This window comes from Aplysia californica, unplaced genomic scaffold (assembly GCF_000002075.1).
Source record: "Aplysia californica isolate F4 #8 unplaced genomic scaffold, AplCal3.0 scaffold00595, whole genome shotgun sequence".
In the NCBI taxonomy this organism is placed as follows: Eukaryota; Metazoa; Mollusca; class Gastropoda; order Aplysiida; family Aplysiidae; genus Aplysia; species Aplysia californica.
The window spans coordinates 24528-48623 of record NW_004797865.1 but is presented as its reverse complement, the minus strand read 5'-3'; the positions used below and the strand labels follow the sequence as shown (position 1 = coordinate 48623).

Sequence of the window (24096 nt, the reverse complement as noted above, 5' to 3'; positions counted from 1 at the left end):
TTTAAACGCTCGTACAAAAGAAAACAAAAATGTTCAACATCTTTTAAAAATTAGAAGCTTACCTCCAGTTAATTCTCAGCTATGAGCAAAAGATCCAAGACTGACGACATTAACTACGATCAATGATGAAGGGGAAAGGCTTAATCAGTCAACACATACGACACTCATACAACAGTTGTTTATCATGACCACCATGTTGATTGAATGCAAATTATGAATACAACCTGTATTGGAGAGGGAGGAATAACCTAGCTTCTATAACTTACAAAAATATTAATTAGAAAAGTAGAGAAGTATAGATGCTTTAAAAGTACTGATTTGAAAAAAAAATCCAAACATTTAAAATCATCTGATATATTAGATTAGATTATTACATTCCTGCTATCAAGGGGAAAAAAATAACAACAGCACCAAGCTTGTATCACGGTCTAAAACAATGAATGACCCCGACATTTTGCAAAAGTTGTACTGGAAATTAGATGGGATTTCAGGAGGGCCGAAGCGAAGGTTTTTAATTTCACGTCTTGGGCGCTTGGCCTACCTGAAGCCAAAAGGAAAGGAAGACTTGAGAAGACCACTTTCTACTTTCTTCTTGTCCAATCGAGATCTTCAGCCTGCAAAAAAATGTTAGTAGATCTAGATCTAGATATCTAGTTATTTATCGGTAATCCATGTTTACCCTTTTGTTACCATTACGATTTATTGCATAGATCTAGAATCTAGATGATAGATTTCTAGGTCTAGATAACTAGAGGCAACGGAGCAGTCTTGTTTGCGATCGAGTATTTCTGGATCTATTTTTTGAAGTTTAGGAAGACTCTTCTATTCTAGATTTCTAGATCTAGATCTAGATCTAAATCTAGATCCAGTCTAGAGATCTAGAAAAGAACTTTGTAATTGTGTGAATCTAGAGGTGACTCAAGTGACCGATCGAAGTGATTGATCACATTACAATTACACTAACATATTTTGAATTTCATGGTAATTTTTACAAAAAACAAAGGAAGTGATGGAAGAGAATAACCCATGTCTCGCTATTCTCACCCCCTCATTTTACCGGAAATGACCAGTTACACGCTCTCTGTTCCTTGAACCATACTTGTAATTTATTTTGATTTGAAGCCGAGAGGCCTGCCATCGTTAAGTGTGTAAACAACTAATGACTAATGGTCCGGCCACTGGCCTGTCCCACATCACGCGCAGTAGCGTCTGTAGCAGGGGCGGTTTGTTAACTGGGCAAGACCGGCAGTGCCGGTCAGATTTTTGTCAACTGAACTATTGACTAGAGGTTTATTGCTGATGACGATTTTCATTCAGTTTTAAGTAAATCCAAGGAAGTGAGGCTATCCTCACCCGGGGTGAGAATAAAAATACGATCTACCTCTCACCCCGGGTGAGACTTGCCAGCGTAGGCTATTCTCACCCAGTGTGAAACAAGACCTGTTTTTCCTCATTTCGGAATACTGTCTACCGGTGTGGATGATCAAATTGATAAAAGCCAAGAAAAAATTACGTTATAGTGCAAAAGTAAGCTAATTTGATCGTCTTCAAAGACGCTCTATGGTTATTTCACTTTTCGAATCGAGCCGAACTACGCGGGTCGCCATTTTGTTTTCCCCGGAAGTTCTCGCACTACTCCTCTCTCTCTCTTTCTCTCTCTCTTTCTCTCTCTCCACTGCCCACAGACAAAATTGCACGCTTTTAGGCTAACACTAACAGTAGTAATAGATCTAGAACGTTTGTTCACGGGTACAGAATTCTACAATTCTGTTATCACAGTGTAGAATTCTGTGGTTCAGGGTGAACGCTTCACTGGTTGGCCAAGGCTATAACGGTGAACGCCCACCGAGTGAGAATAGCCAAAAGACTCGCCTGCGCTATTCTCACCCGGGGTGAGAATAGAGGTGGCCTAAATCCAAACAAACATGTATCAACATTCAAAAACACCTTGCTGATTTGAAGGCGCTCAAATAGACAATGAGATTCACTGCTGTTTTGTCGCGGCACAACCTCAAATCCCTTCACGTTTGTAAATCGTGCCGGCTCGTAACTTTAAATCGTCTCCCGTCAAGCCGCCACGTCGCGTAAATTCGTAGATTTAGAATCTAGGTCTAGTCTAGACGAGAGGTGTACAATTAAGAGCAAAATCTTATTCTAATAATGATCAACAAGAGATTGAGAAATTAGTCAGTTAACTGAGGAATTAGATCTAGAATAGAGAAGGAAGTGGTTATTCCCACCCCGGGTGAGAATAACCCATGTCTCGCTATTCTCACCCCCTCGTTTTACCGGAAATGACCCAAGAGGGATTAGCGGACCTGACCCTGGGGGGGGGGGGGGGGGGGTCAGGGCTGATGCTCCACAGCATCATGTTCATCACTGTTCGTGTCTGAATAGTCGAATAGTCACAATCAGGGTTGTCAGTTTGGAGTCGAATCCAAGAAATTTGGCTCTTTTGGATTGTGTCTGGCCCGGAGAATTTCATTTAGCTCTGTGGCTCTTTTTGGCTCCAAACTCTGAATGTTCGAGAAAAAAGGGAAAGAAGAGGCAAGAAAGAAAAGAAAAAGAATGAAAGTGCAGAAAAGAGCTTGGATTGCTTAATTAATTGTTAAACTAGTTAGATCTAACTTGATTTAACGCCCTCGCCCGTTTGGTCTGAATAATTTACAACCCTTCTACCGTCGTGCAAGAGCATTAAGTCTCGTACTCACGTCTCGTTACGTTCGTACACATTCTCTGTTCCTTGAACCAAAATTTATTGTGTGCAGGCAGAGAGGCCTGCCATCGTTAAGTGTGTAAAAAACTAATGGTCCAGCCTCTGGCCTGTCCCACATCACGCGCAATAGTGTCTGTTGTGAGCCTTTTTTTAAACTGGAGAGGTCAGGGGGGAGTCCTCGCCTCATGCCCACACTGGGGTGGCTTCTATTCTCACCCGGGGAGAATAAATGTAGCCAATGTAGAATCTATATCTATTTGAAAACTTGCCTTAACCATGGAACAGTAAAAATCTCACTTGAACAGGGGCATGAGAAAATTGCCAGATTTTTTGGTTTTCCTAGATTTTATTCAGTTTATCCTGTGTGATTACTTACAGTGACAGGTGCAAAATTGAGAATTTCTACTGGGTTCGGCACTTATGAAAATTCCCAAATGAGTCTATGATATTTAGGCTCATATAGACTATCCAGTAGTGGTATCATCAATGTCCCTGTGTTATGTTTGAAATATTCAAATTTATCGTAAATTCTTGCTTTTGTCATGACTAGAGAATTTTGGCATTTTTTTGTTGACATTTAAATGACATCGACAAGTACTGGCATTTGATCACTGTTTCTTGGAACTAGTTTCACCTTTGCCGCATTTAATTTTGCCAAAGAGCAACAATCTTCGAAAAGCTTTTATCATGTAATGAATGCAAAACTGCAACCATCAAAAATTGAAAATATTCTTTCTTTGATGCTAAACTTAAATTTGACAAAATCATAACTGTTCATTTCATTGTTTAAGAAAGTGTTTAGCTCTTTGTCTTTCCAAATAATAATAATAATAAATTAATAGAAAACGCGCCAGAATCCACAGAAAGTGCTGGGTGGCACTTACAAAACACACACACATACACACACTCACAAACTCTAAAGCTCATTACCACTACGACATACATAAATTTTAAAAAGCAAAAAACTGACAGATATTTCAGATATAGAGTTCCAGCATTATGAATATATACTTTCCTGAAAAACATCGTCTTCAACTTTGATTTAAATTGATCAATTGAAAGAGACATTTTAACATCTATTTAAATCCAAATTGTTCCAAAGTTTTGGGGCACAGATGGAAAAGGCCCTTTCACCCAACATTGTTCTGGACCTAGGCATGCAGAGCTCATGGTCATTTTAAGATCTTAAATTACGAGATGGTGCTTACATTTCCATAAGTTCTGAAAGGTAATTTGGTGAGCACTGATGTAAAGATCTGTAAATTATAAACCATGTACAAAATTTTTTATTCAATGCGCCTCTCACTGGCAACCAATGGAGGGTTTTCAAAATATCATGAACATGGTCTGAAATTTTTCTGAAGGTTACAAGTCTTACTGCCCTGTTTTGAATCTTTTGAAGTCTGGCAAGAATAGAATCTGGAATGCCAAAAAAAATGAAGTTAAAGAGTTACTTTTCATGTTTTTTGGGTGATGACAATTAATTTTGGCGTCTGGTTGATGTTTTGCTTGGTCAAGAAACCTTTTTCATCTATTTATTCGAGCAAGAGTTTTTCTCAGTTAACCGAGAAATTTGAATAATTGATTGTACTCCTAATGTACAACGTACTTTCTCTAAGATAGTTCCTAGTCCTCTCTATATGTAATACCGTAGTCTCCGTCTGAGATCCCTGTGCTCATGAGCAATGAAAATGCAGGTTCTTAACAATCTCACTATGGGAAGATTCTACAGTGACTCATGTTAAGGCCTTCAATTGCTAAAATGGTCTCCCTTCATTCTAAAATGAACTGACATCACCCTTGGGTGGGTTTATGACGTGAACCAGTCACAGTGGCGTGAGGCATGCGATTCTCACTTATTATCCTATTGTGAGTCTCAAGATCTATGCTTCTAAATCCAGTTGCTCCTCCCTTTTACCTGTCCAAAATTTATAGCTTTCCATCACTGACCGAGTTCCCCGCCTTTGTTGTTAAACACCATTACGTTGTGACCACACCAATTAAAATTCGGACTGTTTCGCAAATTAGGGAGTAGAAACAACCGCTGTAATGGACAGGGAAGAGTTCACTGTTCGATGTGATCCCACCTAGAGCGAACTTGTAGGCCCTACCCATGCAGTGAATGATGTAAGTTTAGGTGGAGAGCTCAAATGCGAGTGCGATGTTTGGGGAAAACAAACACGTTCGTCAGTTCACACCTCAATGTGATCCCGTCCTGGACAAACATTGTACCGTTTCATCGAATTTTACAACGTTTATATGATCACATTCACAAGAGGGACTGATCTTTGACGTGACGGGCAGTTCAATGATCTCAACTTTTCACTCTTGATTGATCGGCTGTGCCCGCCCAGGTTTTTGTTCCATAAATTATGATCTGAAATGCGGGATCTTACCCGAATGTAGACCTTCAGAGTGAGTCAGAGTGGGATCTTAAGGGTGACCTTTGTATATTAAAAATTCTGTTTTCTTAAAACAGCGGGATCTTGCGGGAATCGGGATCGTAAGCGGTGGGATCTTAAACGTGTGCAACTTGCATGCGGGACCTCTAAAATTCTTCACCTTTATTCGAGAAGGCTAGGTGTTAGATCTTACCTACCCTACATATCTACAAACAGAGCTCTTAAAAAGGCCATTCATGACTTAAACTTATTTTGAAAATTTCTCATTAACCCTGGAATGTGGCCATCATAAAAATAATAAATGGGTGTTGTAATAAGAATGTATTTTGTTGAAGGTTTTTTGTTGAATAAGTTCCTTGTCCCTGTGACTTAGGCGTAAATTCTTCCCTCTGAGCAATTGTATTTTATATATGGTCGCTTTTAAGGACAAGCGGGCTAACCCAGATTTCGGGGGTTTCCAGAAATCTTGAGCTACACCAAAATTGGGCATTGCCATACCTATAGAAGTTTTGTTTCAGTGGTGTGTATATTTGTTTGGTTATCGAGAAAACTCTCCTTGTCTTTTAAAGAAACTGAATGAAGGTTCAAAAACTTTACCTTCGATTTTCTGAAAACAGCATTTTTAGGGATAGCCCCCTTGTGCTTAAAAGCGACCATATTATCTCTCTTTTTATAATGTAAAGAATTATTTGAATTTTACCTCCCCTCCACAGGGCTAGCAGTGGGAAAATGATAAACATATCAAATGTTTCAAAACTGGTCCATGACAAAGGTATGTTTGTTTTGGTTTTGCATTGTTGTTGTTTTTGGGGGAAAGTTTTCTTTTACGTTATTAGTTTGTTTCATTGTAGTTTTCATACTGAAAGCAGATAGAGGACGGGATGTACTTAGGCTGCTGCCACCTTTGTTGAGTTTTTTTATAGTTACCTTCTATCCATGTTGTATCATGAGAATGAGAATAACACAATTGTTGTATTATGTATATTAGAGTACATAACGTGAAATGACGATTTGCCAGCAGATGCACAATTATTTTATTTTGTTACTGTTACAGAGTACACAGTTGCATAAAAACTTTATTTTCCATTTTTCTTGACAGCTGACTTTTGTTCTGTAATCGCTCAAAGGATGTCTTGTGTTATCCGAGCAAGACCATTCTTCTCTTTCTCACGCATGATGCATAGAAGAGCAAAAATTCTAGAACATGATAAGAGACTTTGTGCTGTTGTATTTAAACGTTTTAAGCATGTTTAATACAGTGGTCTGTAATCAGGGTAATTTTCAAGCTCTAACTTCATTCGTAGGATAAATCAAATGTTAAAACATTCCAGCTGCAACCAGGAAGTATGTTCCCCATTTTTTTTCTTAAGGTTGATGTTGATTTTGGTTTGTAGTTTCTATTGTTTTCTTTCCATACCAATCAACAGAAAGTCTATGAAGATGTCTACTATCTTGTTTTTTCTCTTATATTTTACTTTTTCCCCAGTGACCTATAATGGACCATTCAAAGCCATGCAGTACAACTGTGAGGGTGCCTTGAATGCGCTGGCAGTCAACAAGGATTTCTCTCAAGTCGTTGTCGCGGGCAGAGCTGGTAATGAACTTTCAAAACCTAAATTATGGAAGTGATTGATGTGCTTGTGGTGTTATTCATCTTTGATACAGAATTAGTCTAAAAGATAGCCGCATGTTTGTCTTTATTACGATTGTGTATATATATACAAGGGACGTCCTGAAAGTAAGTACCCTTTTGAAATAATTATAAAAGAAATAATAATTTTCCCAATCAAAACGATTTATTTTTGAATACCTCATATATATGACTACTTCTCCACGTAGTCATCAGAACTGTTGAGGCATTTGTCGTAGCGTTGGACGAGCTTCTGAATGCCCTCATCGTGGAAAGCTGCCGTCTGTGATGTCAACCCATGTCGAGTCTCTCCTGTGAGATCAGCGTCTTAGTCGAAGTCCTGCCCGGCCAAAAACTCTTTCAAATGCAGGAACAGATGAAAGTCACTCGGAGCCAGGTCTGGGCTGTACAATGGGTGTTTCAGCTGTTCCCATCCGAAGGAGGCGAATTGGTTTTGGGTCTGTGCAAACTTGTGAGGAGTTGCATTGTGGTGTAGCAATTAGGTGCTTTTCTTTATCAAGTATATCATATTGTTGAAAAAACAAATGTTGTTTACTTTTTGGTGAACATTTTCTTATTTTCCCTCCAGTTTTTAAGATTCTCAACATCAAAGAGGATTGCTTCACAGAGAACACCAATCTGCGAGTTAGCAAGCAAAAAAGTGTAAATCTCAATTACTCTGCTGCGGATGTTGCCTGGCACCCTTCTGATGGTAAGGTGCTAAACATTTCAGAAGCTGTGGGTTTCTTCCATATGCATATTAGATGTCTGTGACAGTGACACAATCAAAAGAGAAGTGAACATTGGTTTCAGAAATCTGTGGATCTGCAGTTTGTGTGTGTGTGTGTGTGTGTGTGTGTGTGTATGTGTGTGTGTGTGTGTTAGAGAGAGACATTAAAGATAAAGATACAAACTACTTGAGAATGTACATTCATCTTTTATTCTTGCTTTCCACTAGTATGGCAATCTTTTATAAAAAGAAAATCAGATTTTTGGGGGAGGGTGGATTTTCATCTTTCTAGAACTGTTTTCTTTTTTTTTTTAATAGTAGAGGGTTTTACGGCGCTCGCAACTGCAATAGGTCATATGAGCGCCATTTCTAGAACTGTAAATGAATGTGAATGTAAAGCTTATTTCTTGTGGTGTCAGCATAATTGTAATAGATGCTGGATTTTGGTATGCAGTTGATAACAAAAAAGAAATTCAGTACTGTTGCTTCAGAACTGTCAATACAGTTACTTTTAGTGCGATATGAGCTCCTGTGGAATAATTTAGTAGCTTTTCATAAACTCAAAATAACCCAATTTTTTTTGTTGTTCTTGGTTCAGTCCTTAGCTCAAATTCTTATATGATGCAATTCTTTTCCAGAAAACATTCTTGCCTCAGCTGCAACAAATGGCTCTGTTGTTATCTGGAACCTCAGTAAAAGTGCAAAGTCAAAGCAATGTGAGTATATGGTGTGAAAAAGAAGTGATCATGAGAATATAATTTATCAGGAGAAATGTGAGTATAGTTATAGGAAGTAGACAGAACAGTAAATGGTGGAGAGATCATAACTTTATCTTTACCGGCCGGTCCTATAATTTCTCCTTTAAATGAGGGTTATCATACACATATGATTCTTTTTGTTGTATATCCTAACCATCTTCATATGAAGATTGCTGTTGATTCAGTATTTTTGCTTTATTTCTGATTTCCTCCCCACTTTTTTCCTTTATCCCTAAAAATTCAGTCCTTTTTGCCTTGAGTTTTTAGTGATCTACCTTCTCCCGTCAAAAGAGAAGCTTCCATTTCAATTGTCTATCATCTTAGCTTCTATATTTAAGGACCTAGTTAACAATAGCTCCTGATTTTTTTTAAAAGTCAGTATTGACAGGGAAATACAGAATAACTAGGCTTACTACGTTTGCCTTTAATACTTTGCCATCACAAGGCTTATATAGTAAAAAAACTCTTGCCATCAAAGGCAAAGACACTTTGGGGAAAATCCGAAGAAACTGGGTGGTAAACATCACCGATCGGGGAGATGAGGCGACAAAGTGTTAAGGCAGCAAATTTAAGGCTCATGTAGGAATAAGTCGTCAACATCAAAGTCGCTTGCAATAAGGATGATGGAGCTTACTTTCAAACACTTCTCAGATGATATATTGTCGGGAATGGGTCTCGGAAAAAGAGGAAGCCAGTTTGTTTCAGACTCAAAATACCCCTTTTAATTATTTATTCTATTGCAAATTTACCAATTACATGATTTGCCAATTTCTCTCATTGGTTATTTATTTGTAACTGAAGTGCAAAAGTCTGAAGCAGAAAAATCGTAGTCTGTCATGAAAACTGTTTTATCCTTGTTCTTATTTCACAGCCGCCATTTACTCTGAGCATAAGCGGTCCGTGAACAGAGTGATGTTCCATGCCACGGAGCACAACCAGCTCCTCAGTGCCTCTCGCGACGGTATCGTCATGTTACACGTACGTTTTCTGTATCTTTGTTTTCTTTCTTTTTTTTGTAAATGAAAATGGAATAACCAGCCATCTAGATATGATCCCTGTTTTTTTTTTTTTTTTAATTTAAAATAAATATGTGCACATGATGGCCACACTTGAGTCTCTTGTGGTCCGATAGGCTTTTAAACTGATCTGCATGCTTTCTCTCATAATAAACATAATAAACCCTTGAACAGAGGAAAAGAATAATTTGTATGTTGATGGCAAGGGGGACTGGAGGGGGGGGGGGGGGGGGGGGGTGATGTTATGTCTGCCTTTACAACATTATAAAAAAGTCTTTCTTTGTAAAGTAGAGTTCCTTTTCATGGTTTAAATGAGTATATCTTCTATCCCACATGGCGATGTGCCTTGCACTCCTGAATGAACACACGGAATAAACCAGTGAGGTGGGGGGGGCTCCAACCAAAAAGCAAAACGAAAGATAAGATAGTGTGACAGAAATTATATTGTCCAGACGCTGGCACATTGGTTTAATGTTTCACATACACACACTCACACATACACGCGCATCACACCACACACACACACTCACACACACATACTCTCTCACACCACGCCACTCTTCCACACACATGTACACATAATATATCCTTATGCTCGCAAACAGACCCACAGTCTTACGCATATGATGAAAATGAACACTTATTGTTAACAAGTATAATGTTTAAGCTTGATATGTAAACAGGTTTATGATTGTAGTACTGAAACAGACAGTAAAACAGCTATGTACTCTGACCTGGACAAAGTAAACAGGGATCACAAAGACACTAATGTGAAGAAATCGCGGTGTCCCTGGACCATGTTTCTCATAAAGTTGTAGACAGCCTGCAAAGATTTCAGTTACCGCTCTGGGTCTGTTTAACCACATTTGCTTGTCAGTAATATAAGTTAAGTCAAGATTTCAAAAATTGAAATATTTTGTCATCCAATTCTTATTGTCTTCAATCAGGATGTCCGTAAAGCGTCGGCATGCATGAAATTTGGTGTACTGGGAACAGACAGTGTTCGGGATGCCCAGTTCTGTCCCCCCAACATGGGCTACTTTACCTTTGCTGCTGCCTATGACAATGGCGGAGTGCAGGTGAGGCCATTTGATTTTTTTTACTTGTTGAGCTGCTAATATAAATTCCTGTCAGGGATACTCTACTGAAGGGTTCAGAAAGATGTTCAAATTTTTTGTCGCTGTTCAGTGTCTTTTATTAATTCGATTCAATCACTGTATCTTTTTTTTTTTAAGTTTTTAATCATACCGGCTTGTAAATGCAAGCAGCAATGTTCATATGTTGAGAGTTTATATAATTCCTTGTTGACTTGGCCTTTCGGTTCAATTTGTGATATGACTTTCACTTTAATTTCCCTTCATATTTTTCTTGTTTTCTATAGACATGGGACATGCGGCGACCAGATCGGTGTGAGAGACAATTTATGGCACATAATGGCCCAGTGTTTTCATTAGACTGGCACCCATTTGATAAGACTTGGTGGCTTGCAACAGGTGGCAGGGACAAAATGGTCAAGGTAAGCTATATATGAAAGCTTTAGTATGCTGTATTTACAGTCACATTGACTTTACTTTTGTCTTGAATTTTTTCCAACCTTACATTTTTTACTACAGTACAAATATTTTTATGTTTATTAAGTTTATAGAAACAGTTGTATTTTAGTTTAGTTTATTTTACATAAAGTGACTCCTTAATAAAGAAATGTGTTCCTTATTAGGGTGAGATAAAATAGTTGTATCATGTGAAAAGATATTTTGATATTGCTCAAAGGATTATTCTCCAAGCTAATGATAAATATTCCTTGTTGTTGGTTTACCAAAAGAAATAGTTACGCTTGACATGTCCAAAAAAAAGTTCAGCTTGTCATGAACATTGTTTATAACAACAAATACTGTCTTGAAACTACTCTAGTAGTTTTGTCCTCCTACATTTCTTTTGTCATGGAGACTGGGCAAGCATTTTCTTACCTCCTTGTGGATTTGTCTGCAAAGATGGAAAATGAGTAAAATCTGGACTGAAAGTTTTGTTGCTCTTTTATGCACAAGAATCATAAATCTTCAACCAACTGCATTAATCTTGCATGGTTCTTAATCCCTAGCCAGTTTGGGGCATCGTTTATTCCGAGTTGTCTAATTGATGTTTTGCTACAGTTGTCCTCACAGGAAAAATAGTTATGTGAAAGGCAACAACTGGTCATCTTATACAAGAAAGAAATGTTGTTTTCTCAGGTGTGGGAGATGCAAAGAGGCTCTGACCGTGCCAGTATGCCCCCATGCCTGCACACCATCACTAACATAGCTCCTGTAGCCAGAGTCAAGTGGCGGCCACACAGGAAACATCACATCTCCAGCTGTTCCCAGCTGATGGACCACAGTGTGAATGTGTGGGATGTGGGACGCCCATACATCCCATTTGCTGCATTTGATGGTCATTTAGATGTGGCGACAAGTGAGATTTCATGTCTTTTTTTTTTTTTTTTTGGGTGTGTGTGTGGAGGGGATATTGCTTCAGATCCCATTTAATAAAGAATAGGTTATATTGAAGACTCAGCATTCACATGAAGTTTTTCACTGCTCAGTTTTTTTTCCAAGGCCTCCTTGCTTCCAGGGTAGTCGACTGTAGTTTCTTCAACTCATATTGACGTTGGTTTCACATTACATTTCTATGGTTTATCCTTCCCTTTGTACCATGAAGGAAATTGAAGAGAGATAGACCTGGCAGTCAATGACAAAGTGGAAGGTCTGATGGGGTGGGATTTTGTAGATAGAACTGATGTTTAACTATAGAGGCTAATTTTCTGCTGGTGCATCATGTCCGTTGCCTTCTGGCAGCTATTTGTCTTTTCAAAAGTTCTTGTCTATGTTTATATGGACCCAAGCGTCTTCATGTTTTAGTGGGTATAAGTTGCAAACTTTACAGGGACAGTTAGCTTTACAAAGACAGTTGGTCTAGTCATGGCCCCTCTTCTTCAATTTTTGTATAGCAAATAACAACCCTTGATCAGTCAGAGGTCTGAAAAACCTGAGAAGAGGGCACAAGTTGCCCTCTAAACCATGTACTGTTGTACCATGTACCATATATAAACCGTTGAAACTGGAAGAGGCTGAATCACTTGAGAAATGAAACAAAAATAGTTGTCTTTAGAAGCTCAATTATGACACAAGAAATAACACACTTTGTTCCAGGTTGTGTGTCTCTTGAAGAAGGGTATGCCTAAAACAAAAAGTATGCTATTTCTTGTGTCACACAACTTGTATTTATTTATTATGTGTGATAGGCAAGCACCTGCCTCTATGTTCACAAGCTCTTGTAAATATATATAATATACATGGTCATATTCACACAGTCCTAGTACTTTTCCCCCCAATTATTCATGGAAGACTCGGACATAGGATAATGATCGTTTCTTTTACTGTGTGACTTTTTGTGTTGTGAGTGCTTCCACTGGGAGGATAGCCCTGCTTCCAATCTTTTCACTTTTGGTTGATGCAAAGGTCTGGTGGGTGGTTGGCGGGTCCTCAGGGGTGGTTTGCTTCTTCTTTCCTATCAAACATATATTGTCCTTATTTTTCCCCTCCTTCTTTTTTTGTGTTTGTTACTCTCTTGTAACACCTCTAATCTTTGGCACTTAAATGACCGTATTGTGTTGCAAGAGCCGTAAAACACTAAAACTTAAAAAAAAAAAAAAAAAAAGGTCTGTTCAGGAAGGTTTTGAGATGTAAAAGGATTAATTAACAAATTTTAAAATTTAACCCTGTTGATACACAGCTTGAGTACCGAAAACATTCAGTGCTTGGGTGGAGGGGAGGGGGGTGTTTGAGCTAACACACCTTTTCATTTGGCTTGAATGTTTCTTGTCAGTTTCATGCAGGATTCTTTTGTTCTTTCAAAGTGCTTTGAAAGAGAAAGGTTATGGTCTTTCTGCTAGGGCATTTTATCTCTCTTAGCCCAGGTTGACCTTGGCAGACAGGGTCAAAGCCTGCCCCCTAAATAATGCTCTAAATTATGTCAATATAGCCATTAAAAAAGCAAACTTACTTTTAACAATTCTTTTTAAAACATGAAACCAACTAAACTATCTGCACCTACTTTTCAGGCATAACATGGCGAGATGACTGCCACGCATTTCTTAGCTGTGGCCAGGATGGCTACATTATCCAACACATATTCAGTGAGGCTAAGCGTCCGGCTGATGATGTCAATCTGGCTGGCGTGGACCTCAGCATCAATGGAGATATAGGTTATGCCTTCTCAGACAAAAGAGGTCAGTATGATGGTAATCTCTTGTTCATGTTTCATAATTGTACTGCAATGGTTAAATCTGAGTAAGTAGAGTATCTAGAACAGTGGTTGCAAACTATTTCGAGTTGTTACCCTTTTGGCCTCCCAGGCTCACACTCGCACTTGAAGTGTCCCCTGTTTGTGAAAAGCAAAGAAATAACGTCTAATTTATACTGTGAACAGATGTATGTCTTTTTTAAATGAAGCTTTTCATAGTTTAGTAGTTTATCTATTGATTTTGGCATTTCAGCTATATGAATGATTATATTTGCGTCACCCCTGTAACTGCACTGGCTTAATGGGACTGGTAATCATGGTGTAGGGATGTCAGCTTCTCGACATCAGGCCAGAAGAAACTTAAGATGCAGTACCCTTTTGGAACCAGTGGTCTACAGTTTGTCGTGTTCCCTTGGCCTTCTATGTACACTCATTTTGCTTGAATTTGTTCAGAGGAAATAAATCAAAATTGGAACATTTATGACTCCCACAGCAAGCTGCCATCTCTTAACAACAACAACAACAACAAAACATTATGAGTTTCTGTGAAATATTTTTTCTTTATTACACTTTAATTTCTTATTCTTATGCTTTTTTACCAAAAAAAACCCCAAAGCTCTTATGTATAGAAATTTATTCAGATTATATTTTTCTCCCCAGATCATACCACTGGTAGTTTAGGAAGAAACAAACGCGTTCCACGGAGTAGACAATTTACCCTGGCTTCCAGTTCTTTATGTTTCTTTCAGAATTGTCAGCAAATGGAGGAAGAGGGAGAGGTAATGTTTTAGAGCAACTATCAGAGAGGTTCTGTGCTCAAGTTATTTTCAAAGTTATCTTAGAAAGTTACACAAATTGTATTGGCACCGTCTTGTTTAAATTGAAAAAGAATGGCAAGCTCTTTTTTTTTTTATTTGCTATAGTATCAGTGCGAATGCTTGTCAAGGTTTGCTCTTTCAGATGGGTCATTTCTTTGAGATGGGAAACAGAACTCTCTCAACAACTTCTGTGCCGTCATCTAGTTTTTTGCTTGTAGATTTGTGAAGACATCTTTTATTTAGATAAGTAACACATTTTGTACATGTACGCATTTATATTTTCAGTTTACTCATTCACTCAAGAAAGGGATGAGTTAAAGGGTGGGATGTGGCTTGCTACTCCATATTTGAAACCATGCCACATGCTCCCAAAAAAACTGTACTTTTTTCAGGTGACTAAAAGCGCAAAAAGGGTAATAAATCTTCTGTTGATGCCAGATCATCTCAGTTCTACAGTTCCTCTTAAATTTTTTTTCCTCCTTAGATGATGATCTTGGGACTGTATGAGATTGCCCTGGAATATAAATTGGAAGGAGGCTCCATTGTGGATATTTGCTGGCACAATGGCGATGTTGCTGAGCGCTATAAAAAACCTCAGGTTTGTTTGAAAAGTGCTGTTTTAGTTAAATGTTTACTCATGCAGGACCTGTTTCACAGTCTTCATTAAGCTTACTGAAGTCAGCAAATGGTTACAGAGAAGTTCAAGGATTCGTGCCTGTACTACTGGGTTGTTTGTCCAAATTATAGATATATCTATAAAATCTACATTTTTAAATCATGTCCTTGAAGTGTTGTGGAGTCATATTTCCGAACTAATTGCACCGTATTCTAACTTCGAAGACTCTTACACTGACTACTTACTGTTGAGTTGGTTATGAAAAAACCTCTGAAGTGGTTCGTGGATTTTGCTGTTGTATCTCCTCCATCTTTGTTTGTGTTTGTTATTTTCTTATAACACTTCTAATCTTCGGCACTTATATGACCTTATTATAACTACGCCTACACCCCCCCCCCCCCCCCAGTGCCACTGACTGTAGTGTCTTTAGGCCATTCCCAAAGGGGGGACATTTCTCGTTCATTCACAGTAGAATTGTATATGGGCTGATTCATCATGTCACGCTCATAACTGTGCCTGATCTACAACCGGGAGCTGCTGCTTTTTCTTTCCTAATCCTTACTATTGTCATTTTCCTCTACTTCTTTTGTATGTTTCTCACACTCTTGTGACCTGCTATTTCCGGGGTGCCTTGATAGTCGAAGCAGACTTTGTGCTGTTGAAGCTGGAGAGGTGAGCAGAGTAAGTCTGATTCCCTGTAAAGACTTCTCTGTTGACACCCACCCCTTGGCGCTCATATGGCCTTATGCAGTTGCGAGCGCCGTAAAACCCTCTACTAAAACTAAACCTAAAAAAACTATGTCTGTGGCAGGTGGCTCAGTCATGGAGGATGCTGGCAGTTATGTACTCACCTTGCCTTGTGCAACAGTGCACTAGTCACACTAGCCGTACCTCTTCTTCCTTGGGAAAATTGAATCCAGCGCCTCCAAAAGAACACCAAGACAAAGGTATGCCTACTGAGTGCCAGCCTGATGCCGGACTTCATGTTTCATGCATAGTTCCTGATTAAAAATCTGTCTATTTAGAATTTTAAGTTGTAGGTGAATGAAAACTTAATATGAAAGCTAGAATTTTGCTTTTTCAAAAAGGACGTAATGGGAATCATTCTGTTGCCATTTCACATTGTTTTCTTTGTTTTCATGCAGCAGAAGAGAGCAAGCCTGGGTTCTTCCTCCGGTGCTCTTTGCATTATTTTGTTTTTCCTTTTTGTGTATTGACTGTGACATCTGAAGTTTTTTGTGGTTTTTGTTTTGTTTTGTTTTTTCATGCATATGATTTCCATGAGTGGGTAGGGGGGAAGGGGGGGGGGGGGGGGCTTTGATCCTGTGTTATAAGGGGTTTTTATTTTTAGAATTATTGCTTAAGTTTGTTTTGTTGTCATCCATTATTTAATGTTGGTATGCTGACATTCTTTTGACTGACTACTGTATTGTAACCCTGTTTTCCGTCCAGCAACAAAGCCTGCCTTGAAGCGCTCTAGAGAAAAAGAAAAGAAGAAAAGTTCCCAAGTTTTGAGCCAGAGTGAGGCTACTTCAGGTACTTTTTTTGTTTTGCTTGGAAATTTGTGTTTAGTATGATAAAAGGGGGTAAAGATTGACAATGTTAGAGCACGGTGGATTCGGAGAAAGATTTTCAACTGGTGTCATAAGTTCTCATCAGAATGAATATTTACATTTTGATTTATGATTGATGGAATAGAACAAAGATTGACATTTTGAGAAATTATAAATAATGGGATAAAAATTCACATATGAGTTGTGACTGTGAAGGGTGTTTTCAGGTCTGAAACGTGATGTAGTCACTTTTTTGCTCCCCTTTTACTTGGTCAAAGATTAGTATGCCTAATTTGGGTACTAGAATAGTCGATCAAGTTTTTAAAAATTATTATGGTCAAATCTACCTAGGATTTATATCTTTGCTATTGCAGCCCTTGTTTTAATGAGGCCACTATCTTCTGAACATATACAAACTGCTAATGTCTAAAAATACTAGGCATTGTTTGTACGCCATCATATCTCATGACAAGAGATTTATATTACCGCATTAAAATTTCAGTGCTACCTTGTTCTCTGGATGGTTTCTTTTTACCTGAAAGGAATTTGAGATTGAAACAGAATTTGGGAATATTTGATATTTTTTTGGGTAAATAAGATTGTGAAGTGTTTGTTCTTTTTATCTTTTCCTCCTAAAATAAGTCTGTCTTATCGTGGGTGAAAATCTTGCTCTTTTTATTGAATTGTTTATACTTTCTGAAATTAATGACTTTCCACCATAGGCAGCAATGATGATAGTTCTGATGTAGAAGCCGAGAGCTCAGAGGTTGACAAGAGTGCTCCGGAGCTACACGTTGGCACCAACTTTTTGTTTGGGGATGGAGAACTCTCCGATGCCTACGGCACAGCAGGAGAGATGAATGCAGACAACTATGTAAGTGCTTATACCATAACTGAGTGTTTGCAGTATTCATATGTACCATATTTGTTATGTCAAAATTGTCCAAGATGACTACCCTTTTTCGAGGAAAATAGAGGCCGTCTTAGACAGATGGACGTTTTGGACAGTACCATTGTAACATTTTTCTTTTTACTGCTAGGGGGAGAGTGGGAAGTGGTCTTTTGTACTGGTGATTACCTTGAACAGATGGCTTTTAGAGCTGGTTAAATTGTACCTTGTTTTTTCTTTCACATTTTGAAAGAGGCTGTTACTTAGCTGATGAAAACTGTAGATGTTTTCTCCATGCTTCATTCTTAGGTGAAAACACATAAAAATACCAGAAGCTATGCTACAGAAAGGGTTTCATGATTGTGTTTCAAACCAATGAATATGTCTTCTTTGGTTTCATTATCATTTCTTGTCAGAATTTTAAGGTCACACAATGCTTCTGCTGTGAGTCGGATGTGAATCAAAGTTTCATGTGTGTGGATCTTTCAAAGTATGTCTAGTGTTTACAAATTTCAATGCTCACATTTTATTCCCCTACCTCTTCTCTGCTTCTACCACTCCATGAACCCACAAATATTCCCCCTACTCTGACCATCTTAAACTTTAACCCATTCACTGACCTTAATATCTCCTCACCTCTCCCTCTCGATCTGTCCTCCTCACCTTCTCCCTCTAACTGTTTCCTCCCCACCCTCTCCCTCCTGTCTTCACATCTACCTCCTTTTGTCTCCTCTCGTCTCCCTCCTAATGAACCCTCACTTCTCCCACCTATTGTCTCCTCACACTCTCCCTACTCTCTTCACCTCCCCCCAGATGTCTCCCCTCACCCTCTTCCTTGTAATGTCTCCTAATCTTTCCCTCCAGTCATCACCTCTCCTTCCTAATATCTCCTCCTCACACTCTCCCTCTTGTCTTCACTTCTTTCCTCCCAGTGTCTCCTCCTGTTCTCCTCCTGTCTCTCTTCCTTATAATGTCTCCTCACATCTTCCTCCTTATAACCCCCCTCCCATATGTCTTCCCCTCTGTCTCTCCTTCCATATGTCTCCTCACTTGTCCGTCCGGATATTTTCTCCCCGCTGTGACTCGCAGGACTGGAAGCTGCAGACTCAGATGCTGCCGTACGAGGCTTTCCAGCCCCGGCATGAGCTGAACCCTATGACAGACACACACCCTATCATGATGGAAGAGTCAGAGATGATCATGCCGGCTATGGACTCTCTGAACATCACACCCGAGGCATTAAGCGAGCCCATGCTGACTATCAAGAGTTCACACGACATGGAGGCTATTGACTTCTCCTCTACTGTGGCCGACGTCATAAAATCCTTTGCAGAACAGGTTCGTAACTTGAAAAGTGTAGAAAAAGAGGTTTGGAAGTTATAAGAGTTTTAAAGTAGCTTCAATGTTTCACTTCAGATTTAAAACTTCTGACATTCAGAACCTTTATAGGTCTGTGTGTGTGTGCTGGCGGGGGTGTGTGCTCTCACAAAGAAACTGGGCACTTAACAATGCAGTAAAGTAATAAAGGAAAGAAAGAAGGGTGCTGAAAACAGAGAACATTTAATGAAATGGCAAGAGATCTCTTTGACAGGGTACATATGTTTGTCTTCAAACTATTCTCTCTAAACATATTTGTTCACCATCAGCGTAATAAGTCAAAAGAAGGATCGTCATTCGAAATACAAAAAGACAGTGGTTTACACCTCAGTCAAGCCAATTAAAGAACTTACATTTTTTCTTCCCTGTTAGGGAACTTGGTGAACAATTTGAGAGGTGACAGACCCTTATGACATAAAAAAACATTCCTCTGATTTTGTTCTTCAAGATCATTTCCTGTTTGTGATGATGGATTTTGTTCTCTCTACTTGTATTTCAATTGTGTTGTCTTATTCTACTTTTTCAAAACTCTTTCAACTTTAATGTGCCATATAAAGTCAAACTCAAATTTCTTACCACTACAGCGCCAACAGAAGTTACTGGAGGGCAATTCGTACTGCTTTACTGTGATGATTTCTGCCTGTATGTCTTACATATATTACAGTCTTTAATTGAGCAATATTGTGTCAATGTGCTTTTCTTTCACTCAAAAAAACGAAATCCTGCCAGACAATCCTTGCTTTGGTGTGCTTTTGTCCATTTCCTTTCAGCCGTTTTTGAATCAAGGAGTCCTTTTTTTTATAGTTTTTTTAGGGCCGAACAGAGCCAAAGCTTTCACATGTCACCAGAGGAAAAGTCTTGTGCTCACAAAGACAACACACACAACGTCCACACACATCACTCAGATGCGTTTCTTTCAAGCACAACAGCACCTTGGCAGAGGCATCATGAAAGAACACTTAACGTAAACACTTTGTGCTGTACTCATCATTCCACAGGGTGATGTACAGACAGCTGTGTCCATGCTGATTGTCCTCGGAGATCACCTGACCCTCCACATCGATGAAGCTTATCAAGAAAGCTGGTTCTTTGCTTACATTGGTCAGTGGTTTGGAAGACATTGTATTCATCTTCTATACTATTTTAATCTTGGTTTTGCTGTGGATCTAGAGCTTTTTATGCAACAGACACACAGTAAACTTTGTCATTGTGCCTTTGTTTTCATATAAATGACTGCATTTGCTTTAGTTTTTCTATGAAGTTTTAGAATTGTTTAAGAACATTTGTTTTTCTTTTTGAGTAACAACTGTGTATGCATGTGATTGAAAGGGAGAGCTTTATGTTATATGCTTGGACGTCGGGAACAACAAAATTTGTATATCTCAGACATAATGCCAATGCCACTGATAAAGTCCAGATAAAGTTCTCAAATAAATTAGTAGCAATGCCATGTTCCTTTCAATTTGGAGCAGGCTGGAGGATACACTTTTTATTATTCCATCTAAATAGGTTACGGCTTCTTTGCTGGTGGGGTGCAATTCATAACCTGTCTCAGTCCTGCACTGAAGTGCCATCTTTTCTCTCCTCTCTTTCGTAGTGTCATGCCAGTCTGTGAACTTGGTGCCCAGTCTATCAACAAGAAAATTAGTCCCCTTGAATTCCACATAATTAGGAGCTGTCTTCGAGGAAACCTCTGCATGTGTAAACAGGGCATAAAAGTCTTACAATGCCTTACTTTCAGATTTACCAGATGCCTTGAAAATGCCCTTAACTGTCTAATACAGCATTTAATCATATAGTTATGTATTCCTTTCAGATTTGTTGGGTCGTTATGAGCTGTGGACCGTGTCCAATACAGTGATCAAACATTCCAAGCTACTGGGCGTTTGCACACTGAACCAGAAGTCCACTGTGATCCACACACTGTGTGCCAAGTGCTCGCGCTCGTGTGAAAGGGCACCCTGGCTTTGCGACAAGTGCAAACGCATTACGGGTCTGTGTAGTGTTTGGTAAGTGGATGTAGTCTTCCATGACAGCTATTTTTCCATGTTTGATTATGATATTTCTGCCCGTCAGTTGCTACTTGCTCCTATAAGGTCAACTTTTATTTATACCAATGTTACTGTTACTGCCATGTGTTCCCAGCTAAGTGTGGCTTTTACTAACAACAGCACACCAGCAGTGGAATTTTAGTTGACACTGGGGATTCCAAGTGGAGCACCGTATCTCGTGGAGGTCACAGGACCAGAAGTCCACTGTGATCCACTACACTAGTACAGGCAGAATAGTAGCATTTTGCCACTAAAATGCATTTTGACCCACACTTAGACGACTACAATGTAAATCTAAGACATTAATGGCATCAATATAGCATGAATATCATTTTGTCATCACATGATTTATATTGCAGAAGTTATTCTGTGACTTTTTTTTCTTCTCTTAGTTCATCACGTGTAGTAAAGAAAATTATTGTCTTTGGTGCTAATCTGATGATAAGGGCCGATCTAGCATAGTATTGGGGGGGGGGGGGGGGGGGGGGGCAGTTCACCTTTGAAACTGGTATTTGTGTCTCGGTAGGTGTAGAGCTAATACAAGGGTTTTTTTGTTTTGTTCTTTCCTCAGTCACCACCCAGTGAAGGGTCTGATGGTCTGGTGCCAGGGCTGCTGTCACGGTGGCCACATAGAGCACATGCGGGAGTGGATGGCCATCAGCTCCCACTGCCCGGCTGGCTGCGGACACCAGTGCGAGTACGTCTGACCACAGGTTCTGAGCCCAATGTTGGGTCAGAGCAAAGCCTCACTGTGATATTCTGGCTATGCAGTTGTTACCATCGTCTTCATGAAGATGCATAACGGGTTTTCTGCTTTCATGATGATGTGTAACCGGTTTTCTGACTTCATGAAGATGTATAACGGGTTTTCTGACTGCCCTACCTGCAATACGGTGTAGCCTGGAGAAGTTATCTTTGAATATTGTGCTGTATGTGGTCCTTGTTTTTATTATCACCCTAAATGGCGAAATGTAACATTTGTCCTTTAGTCTTGCTGTAAACTGCAAGTAGTCCCTAATTGGGTGGGAATGCAGAGCCTATATTGTTGGTATAGCTTTAGTTCTTGCCACAAAGCGTCGATGTTCCGAAGGTTTTGTACCTGCTTTGAAATTTGGTAAGATCCTTATCAAGTAATATTCTTTCACCTCTACTTGCAGTATACCCATTTTGCTTACCCTTAAGACAGAAGTAGAAAAATTTTAAGTATAATTTTTTATGCATTTTCTATGGCAAATGTTTGCCTTTGACAGCTCCAAATTAAAGGGAAGGCATTTTCTTTTCTAAGAGTGAGATCGAAATTGGAAAGCGTGTTGAAAAGTCAAGATACACTATCCCTAAGACAAATTGCCCTATGCATCTTCCTTTTCTTTATTACGAGAATGTAGTTTATCTCATTTGCTGAATTTCACCCAATTTACAAGCTAAGTTTATCCCTTCATGTAAATATGACGAGTCCCGACGATTTGGTTCACTAGGTACATGTTTCGTTATTTGAGTTTTTGGTACAGATGCAAAGAAGACATAATTCCCCTTCATATGACATCAATATCAAATGAATACAATAATATTTAACGAAATGATGCACAATTCAATTTTGGAATGCTTTTCTGCTTTCTGAGGCAAAATACTGATATATTCCCAATCAAAGATTTGACAAATACTACCATCACAGAACAAAGTCGTTCTCCAAAATAGCTTTAGAAACACATTTAACTGCAAATTTTAAAGATTGTTTTTTTTTCCCCCGACAGATAAGTCATTCAAAAGTCTAATAAAGGAAAAAAAATTGTTGCTTATTTTTAGACCCAACATGTGTTTTTGTCAATTTCTGCGCTCGTCAGCTCGATGTACCTAGTGGACCGAACCGCCGGGATGCGTCACAAATGGTTCGGACATGGGACTTTTCTGTTTTACTTAACAAGTTACAGCTGAACTGAGATATTTTTAAAATGCATGCTGTGACATCATTTTCCACCCTCATGTTGTGCCATGGGTTCATTTTTTTTCAGTGTGTTCAATTACATAATTTTGGGTGAATGTCAGTGCAATATTATTGGTACCGTAATGATAATGATAATTGCATTTATACAGCACATATCCACGCTGTATAGTAGAGCTGTGCCCATTCGATTTCACTGTTTGACATGTATTATTTTTGTGCTATTCACTGCTATTCGAATCGTGGCAGAGCCATTCGAATGCTGTGTGATTTTTTCCACAATGGATTTCTTCTAATTTTTCTCAACCCGCAGTAAAATTAAAGCATAATAAAATATCTAAATACTCTTGAGGAAAATTCAACGTTACGTTCAAGTTGATGATTACGTGACAGAGTGATAAGAGGGGCCAGTAGGAGTTATCAAACATGCCTCTAAAAGGCACTCATGGTGCACTCAATAGACAGTCGCTTCAAAGCATAGCCGGAGATTTTGTGTACATTGCATAGCCTACTGAGCTCCCTTTGCACGATTCGACATTCGAAGCACAGGGCGATATGGGAACCCATCACCGCTTTGAAGCACAGCGAATGTTTTTTTGTACATTGGTATACTTAGTTCCTGTTTCGTGGTTGGCAGGTGATCTGCTGTGGTTTGCTCCTCCTTTCTTATCAAACAGCTATCATACTTATCTCCCCTCCTTCTTTTTTATGTTTGTTACTCTCTTGTAACACCTCTAATCATCTGGCGCTCATATGACCGTATGCAGTTGTGAGCGCCTTAAAACCTCTACTAAAACTTTAAAAATACTTAGTTCCTATTGGACAATGTGACATTCGAAGTATGGGTACCCACCACCACTTCGAAGCGCAGCGAATGGTTTTTGTATACTGGCATACTTAGCTCCCCTTACACGATTCAACATTCGAAGCATAAGGCTATATGGATACTCACCACCGCTTTGAAGCGCAGCAACGATATGGGTACCCACTGCCGCTTCGAAGCACAGTGAATGTTGTGTTGTTTTTTGGGGGGTTTTTTTTATTGTAGGCTGACAGACTTACTTAGCTCCCCTTGACATTCGAAGCACAAGGTTATGAATGTTGTGATGTGATGTCATCGCATCACAATGTGTCGTGCGTGATTAGAGCCAGTTGTGTTTTGACAAAGAACAAAAACAAAAACCACCAAAAAATCAGCGAGCCACCATAGCCTGCTTGTGGGGAGATCCAAAAGGTTTATACAATTTGTAGGTATGCCTAGGTGCTGTGGGGGGATGGCAGGGGGGGACTAACGAAATGAGAGATTAAGAGTATTATAAGCTG

General features: G+C 39.1%; 1 protein-coding gene across 1 annotated transcript; it reads left to right on the top strand.

Moving 5' to 3' along the window:
* Positions 1–487: 487 nt before the first annotated feature.
* LOC101858966 (GATOR complex protein WDR24) lies at positions 488–22643 on the top strand. Its single transcript, XM_005107345.3, has 19 exons — positions 488–626; positions 5832–5890; positions 6605–6712; positions 7338–7460; positions 8117–8194; positions 9108–9214; positions 10200–10331; positions 10634–10768; positions 11481–11700; positions 13349–13516; positions 14191–14309; positions 14833–14946; positions 15776–15911; positions 16417–16500; positions 17240–17391; positions 18496–18744; positions 19782–19884; positions 20600–20792; positions 21406–22643. Coding segments are annotated over exons 1-19 (2418 nt in total). The 5' UTR covers positions 488–624; the 3' UTR covers positions 21542–22643.
* The last annotated feature ends 1453 nt before the right edge of the window (positions 22644–24096 follow it).

What these genes read in the sequence shown, in the direction of transcription:
- LOC101858966 (XM_005107345.3), top strand. An exon ending in TCATTTAGATGTGGCGACAA is followed by an intron (nt 11,701 to 13,348) that starts GTGAGATTTCAT and finishes CCTACTTTTCAG; the next exon opens with GCATAACATGGCGAGATGAC. An exon ending in AAATGGAGGAAGAGGGAGAG is followed by an intron (nt 14,310 to 14,832) that starts GTAATGTTTTAG and finishes TTTCCTCCTTAG; the next exon opens with ATGATGATCTTGGGACTGTA.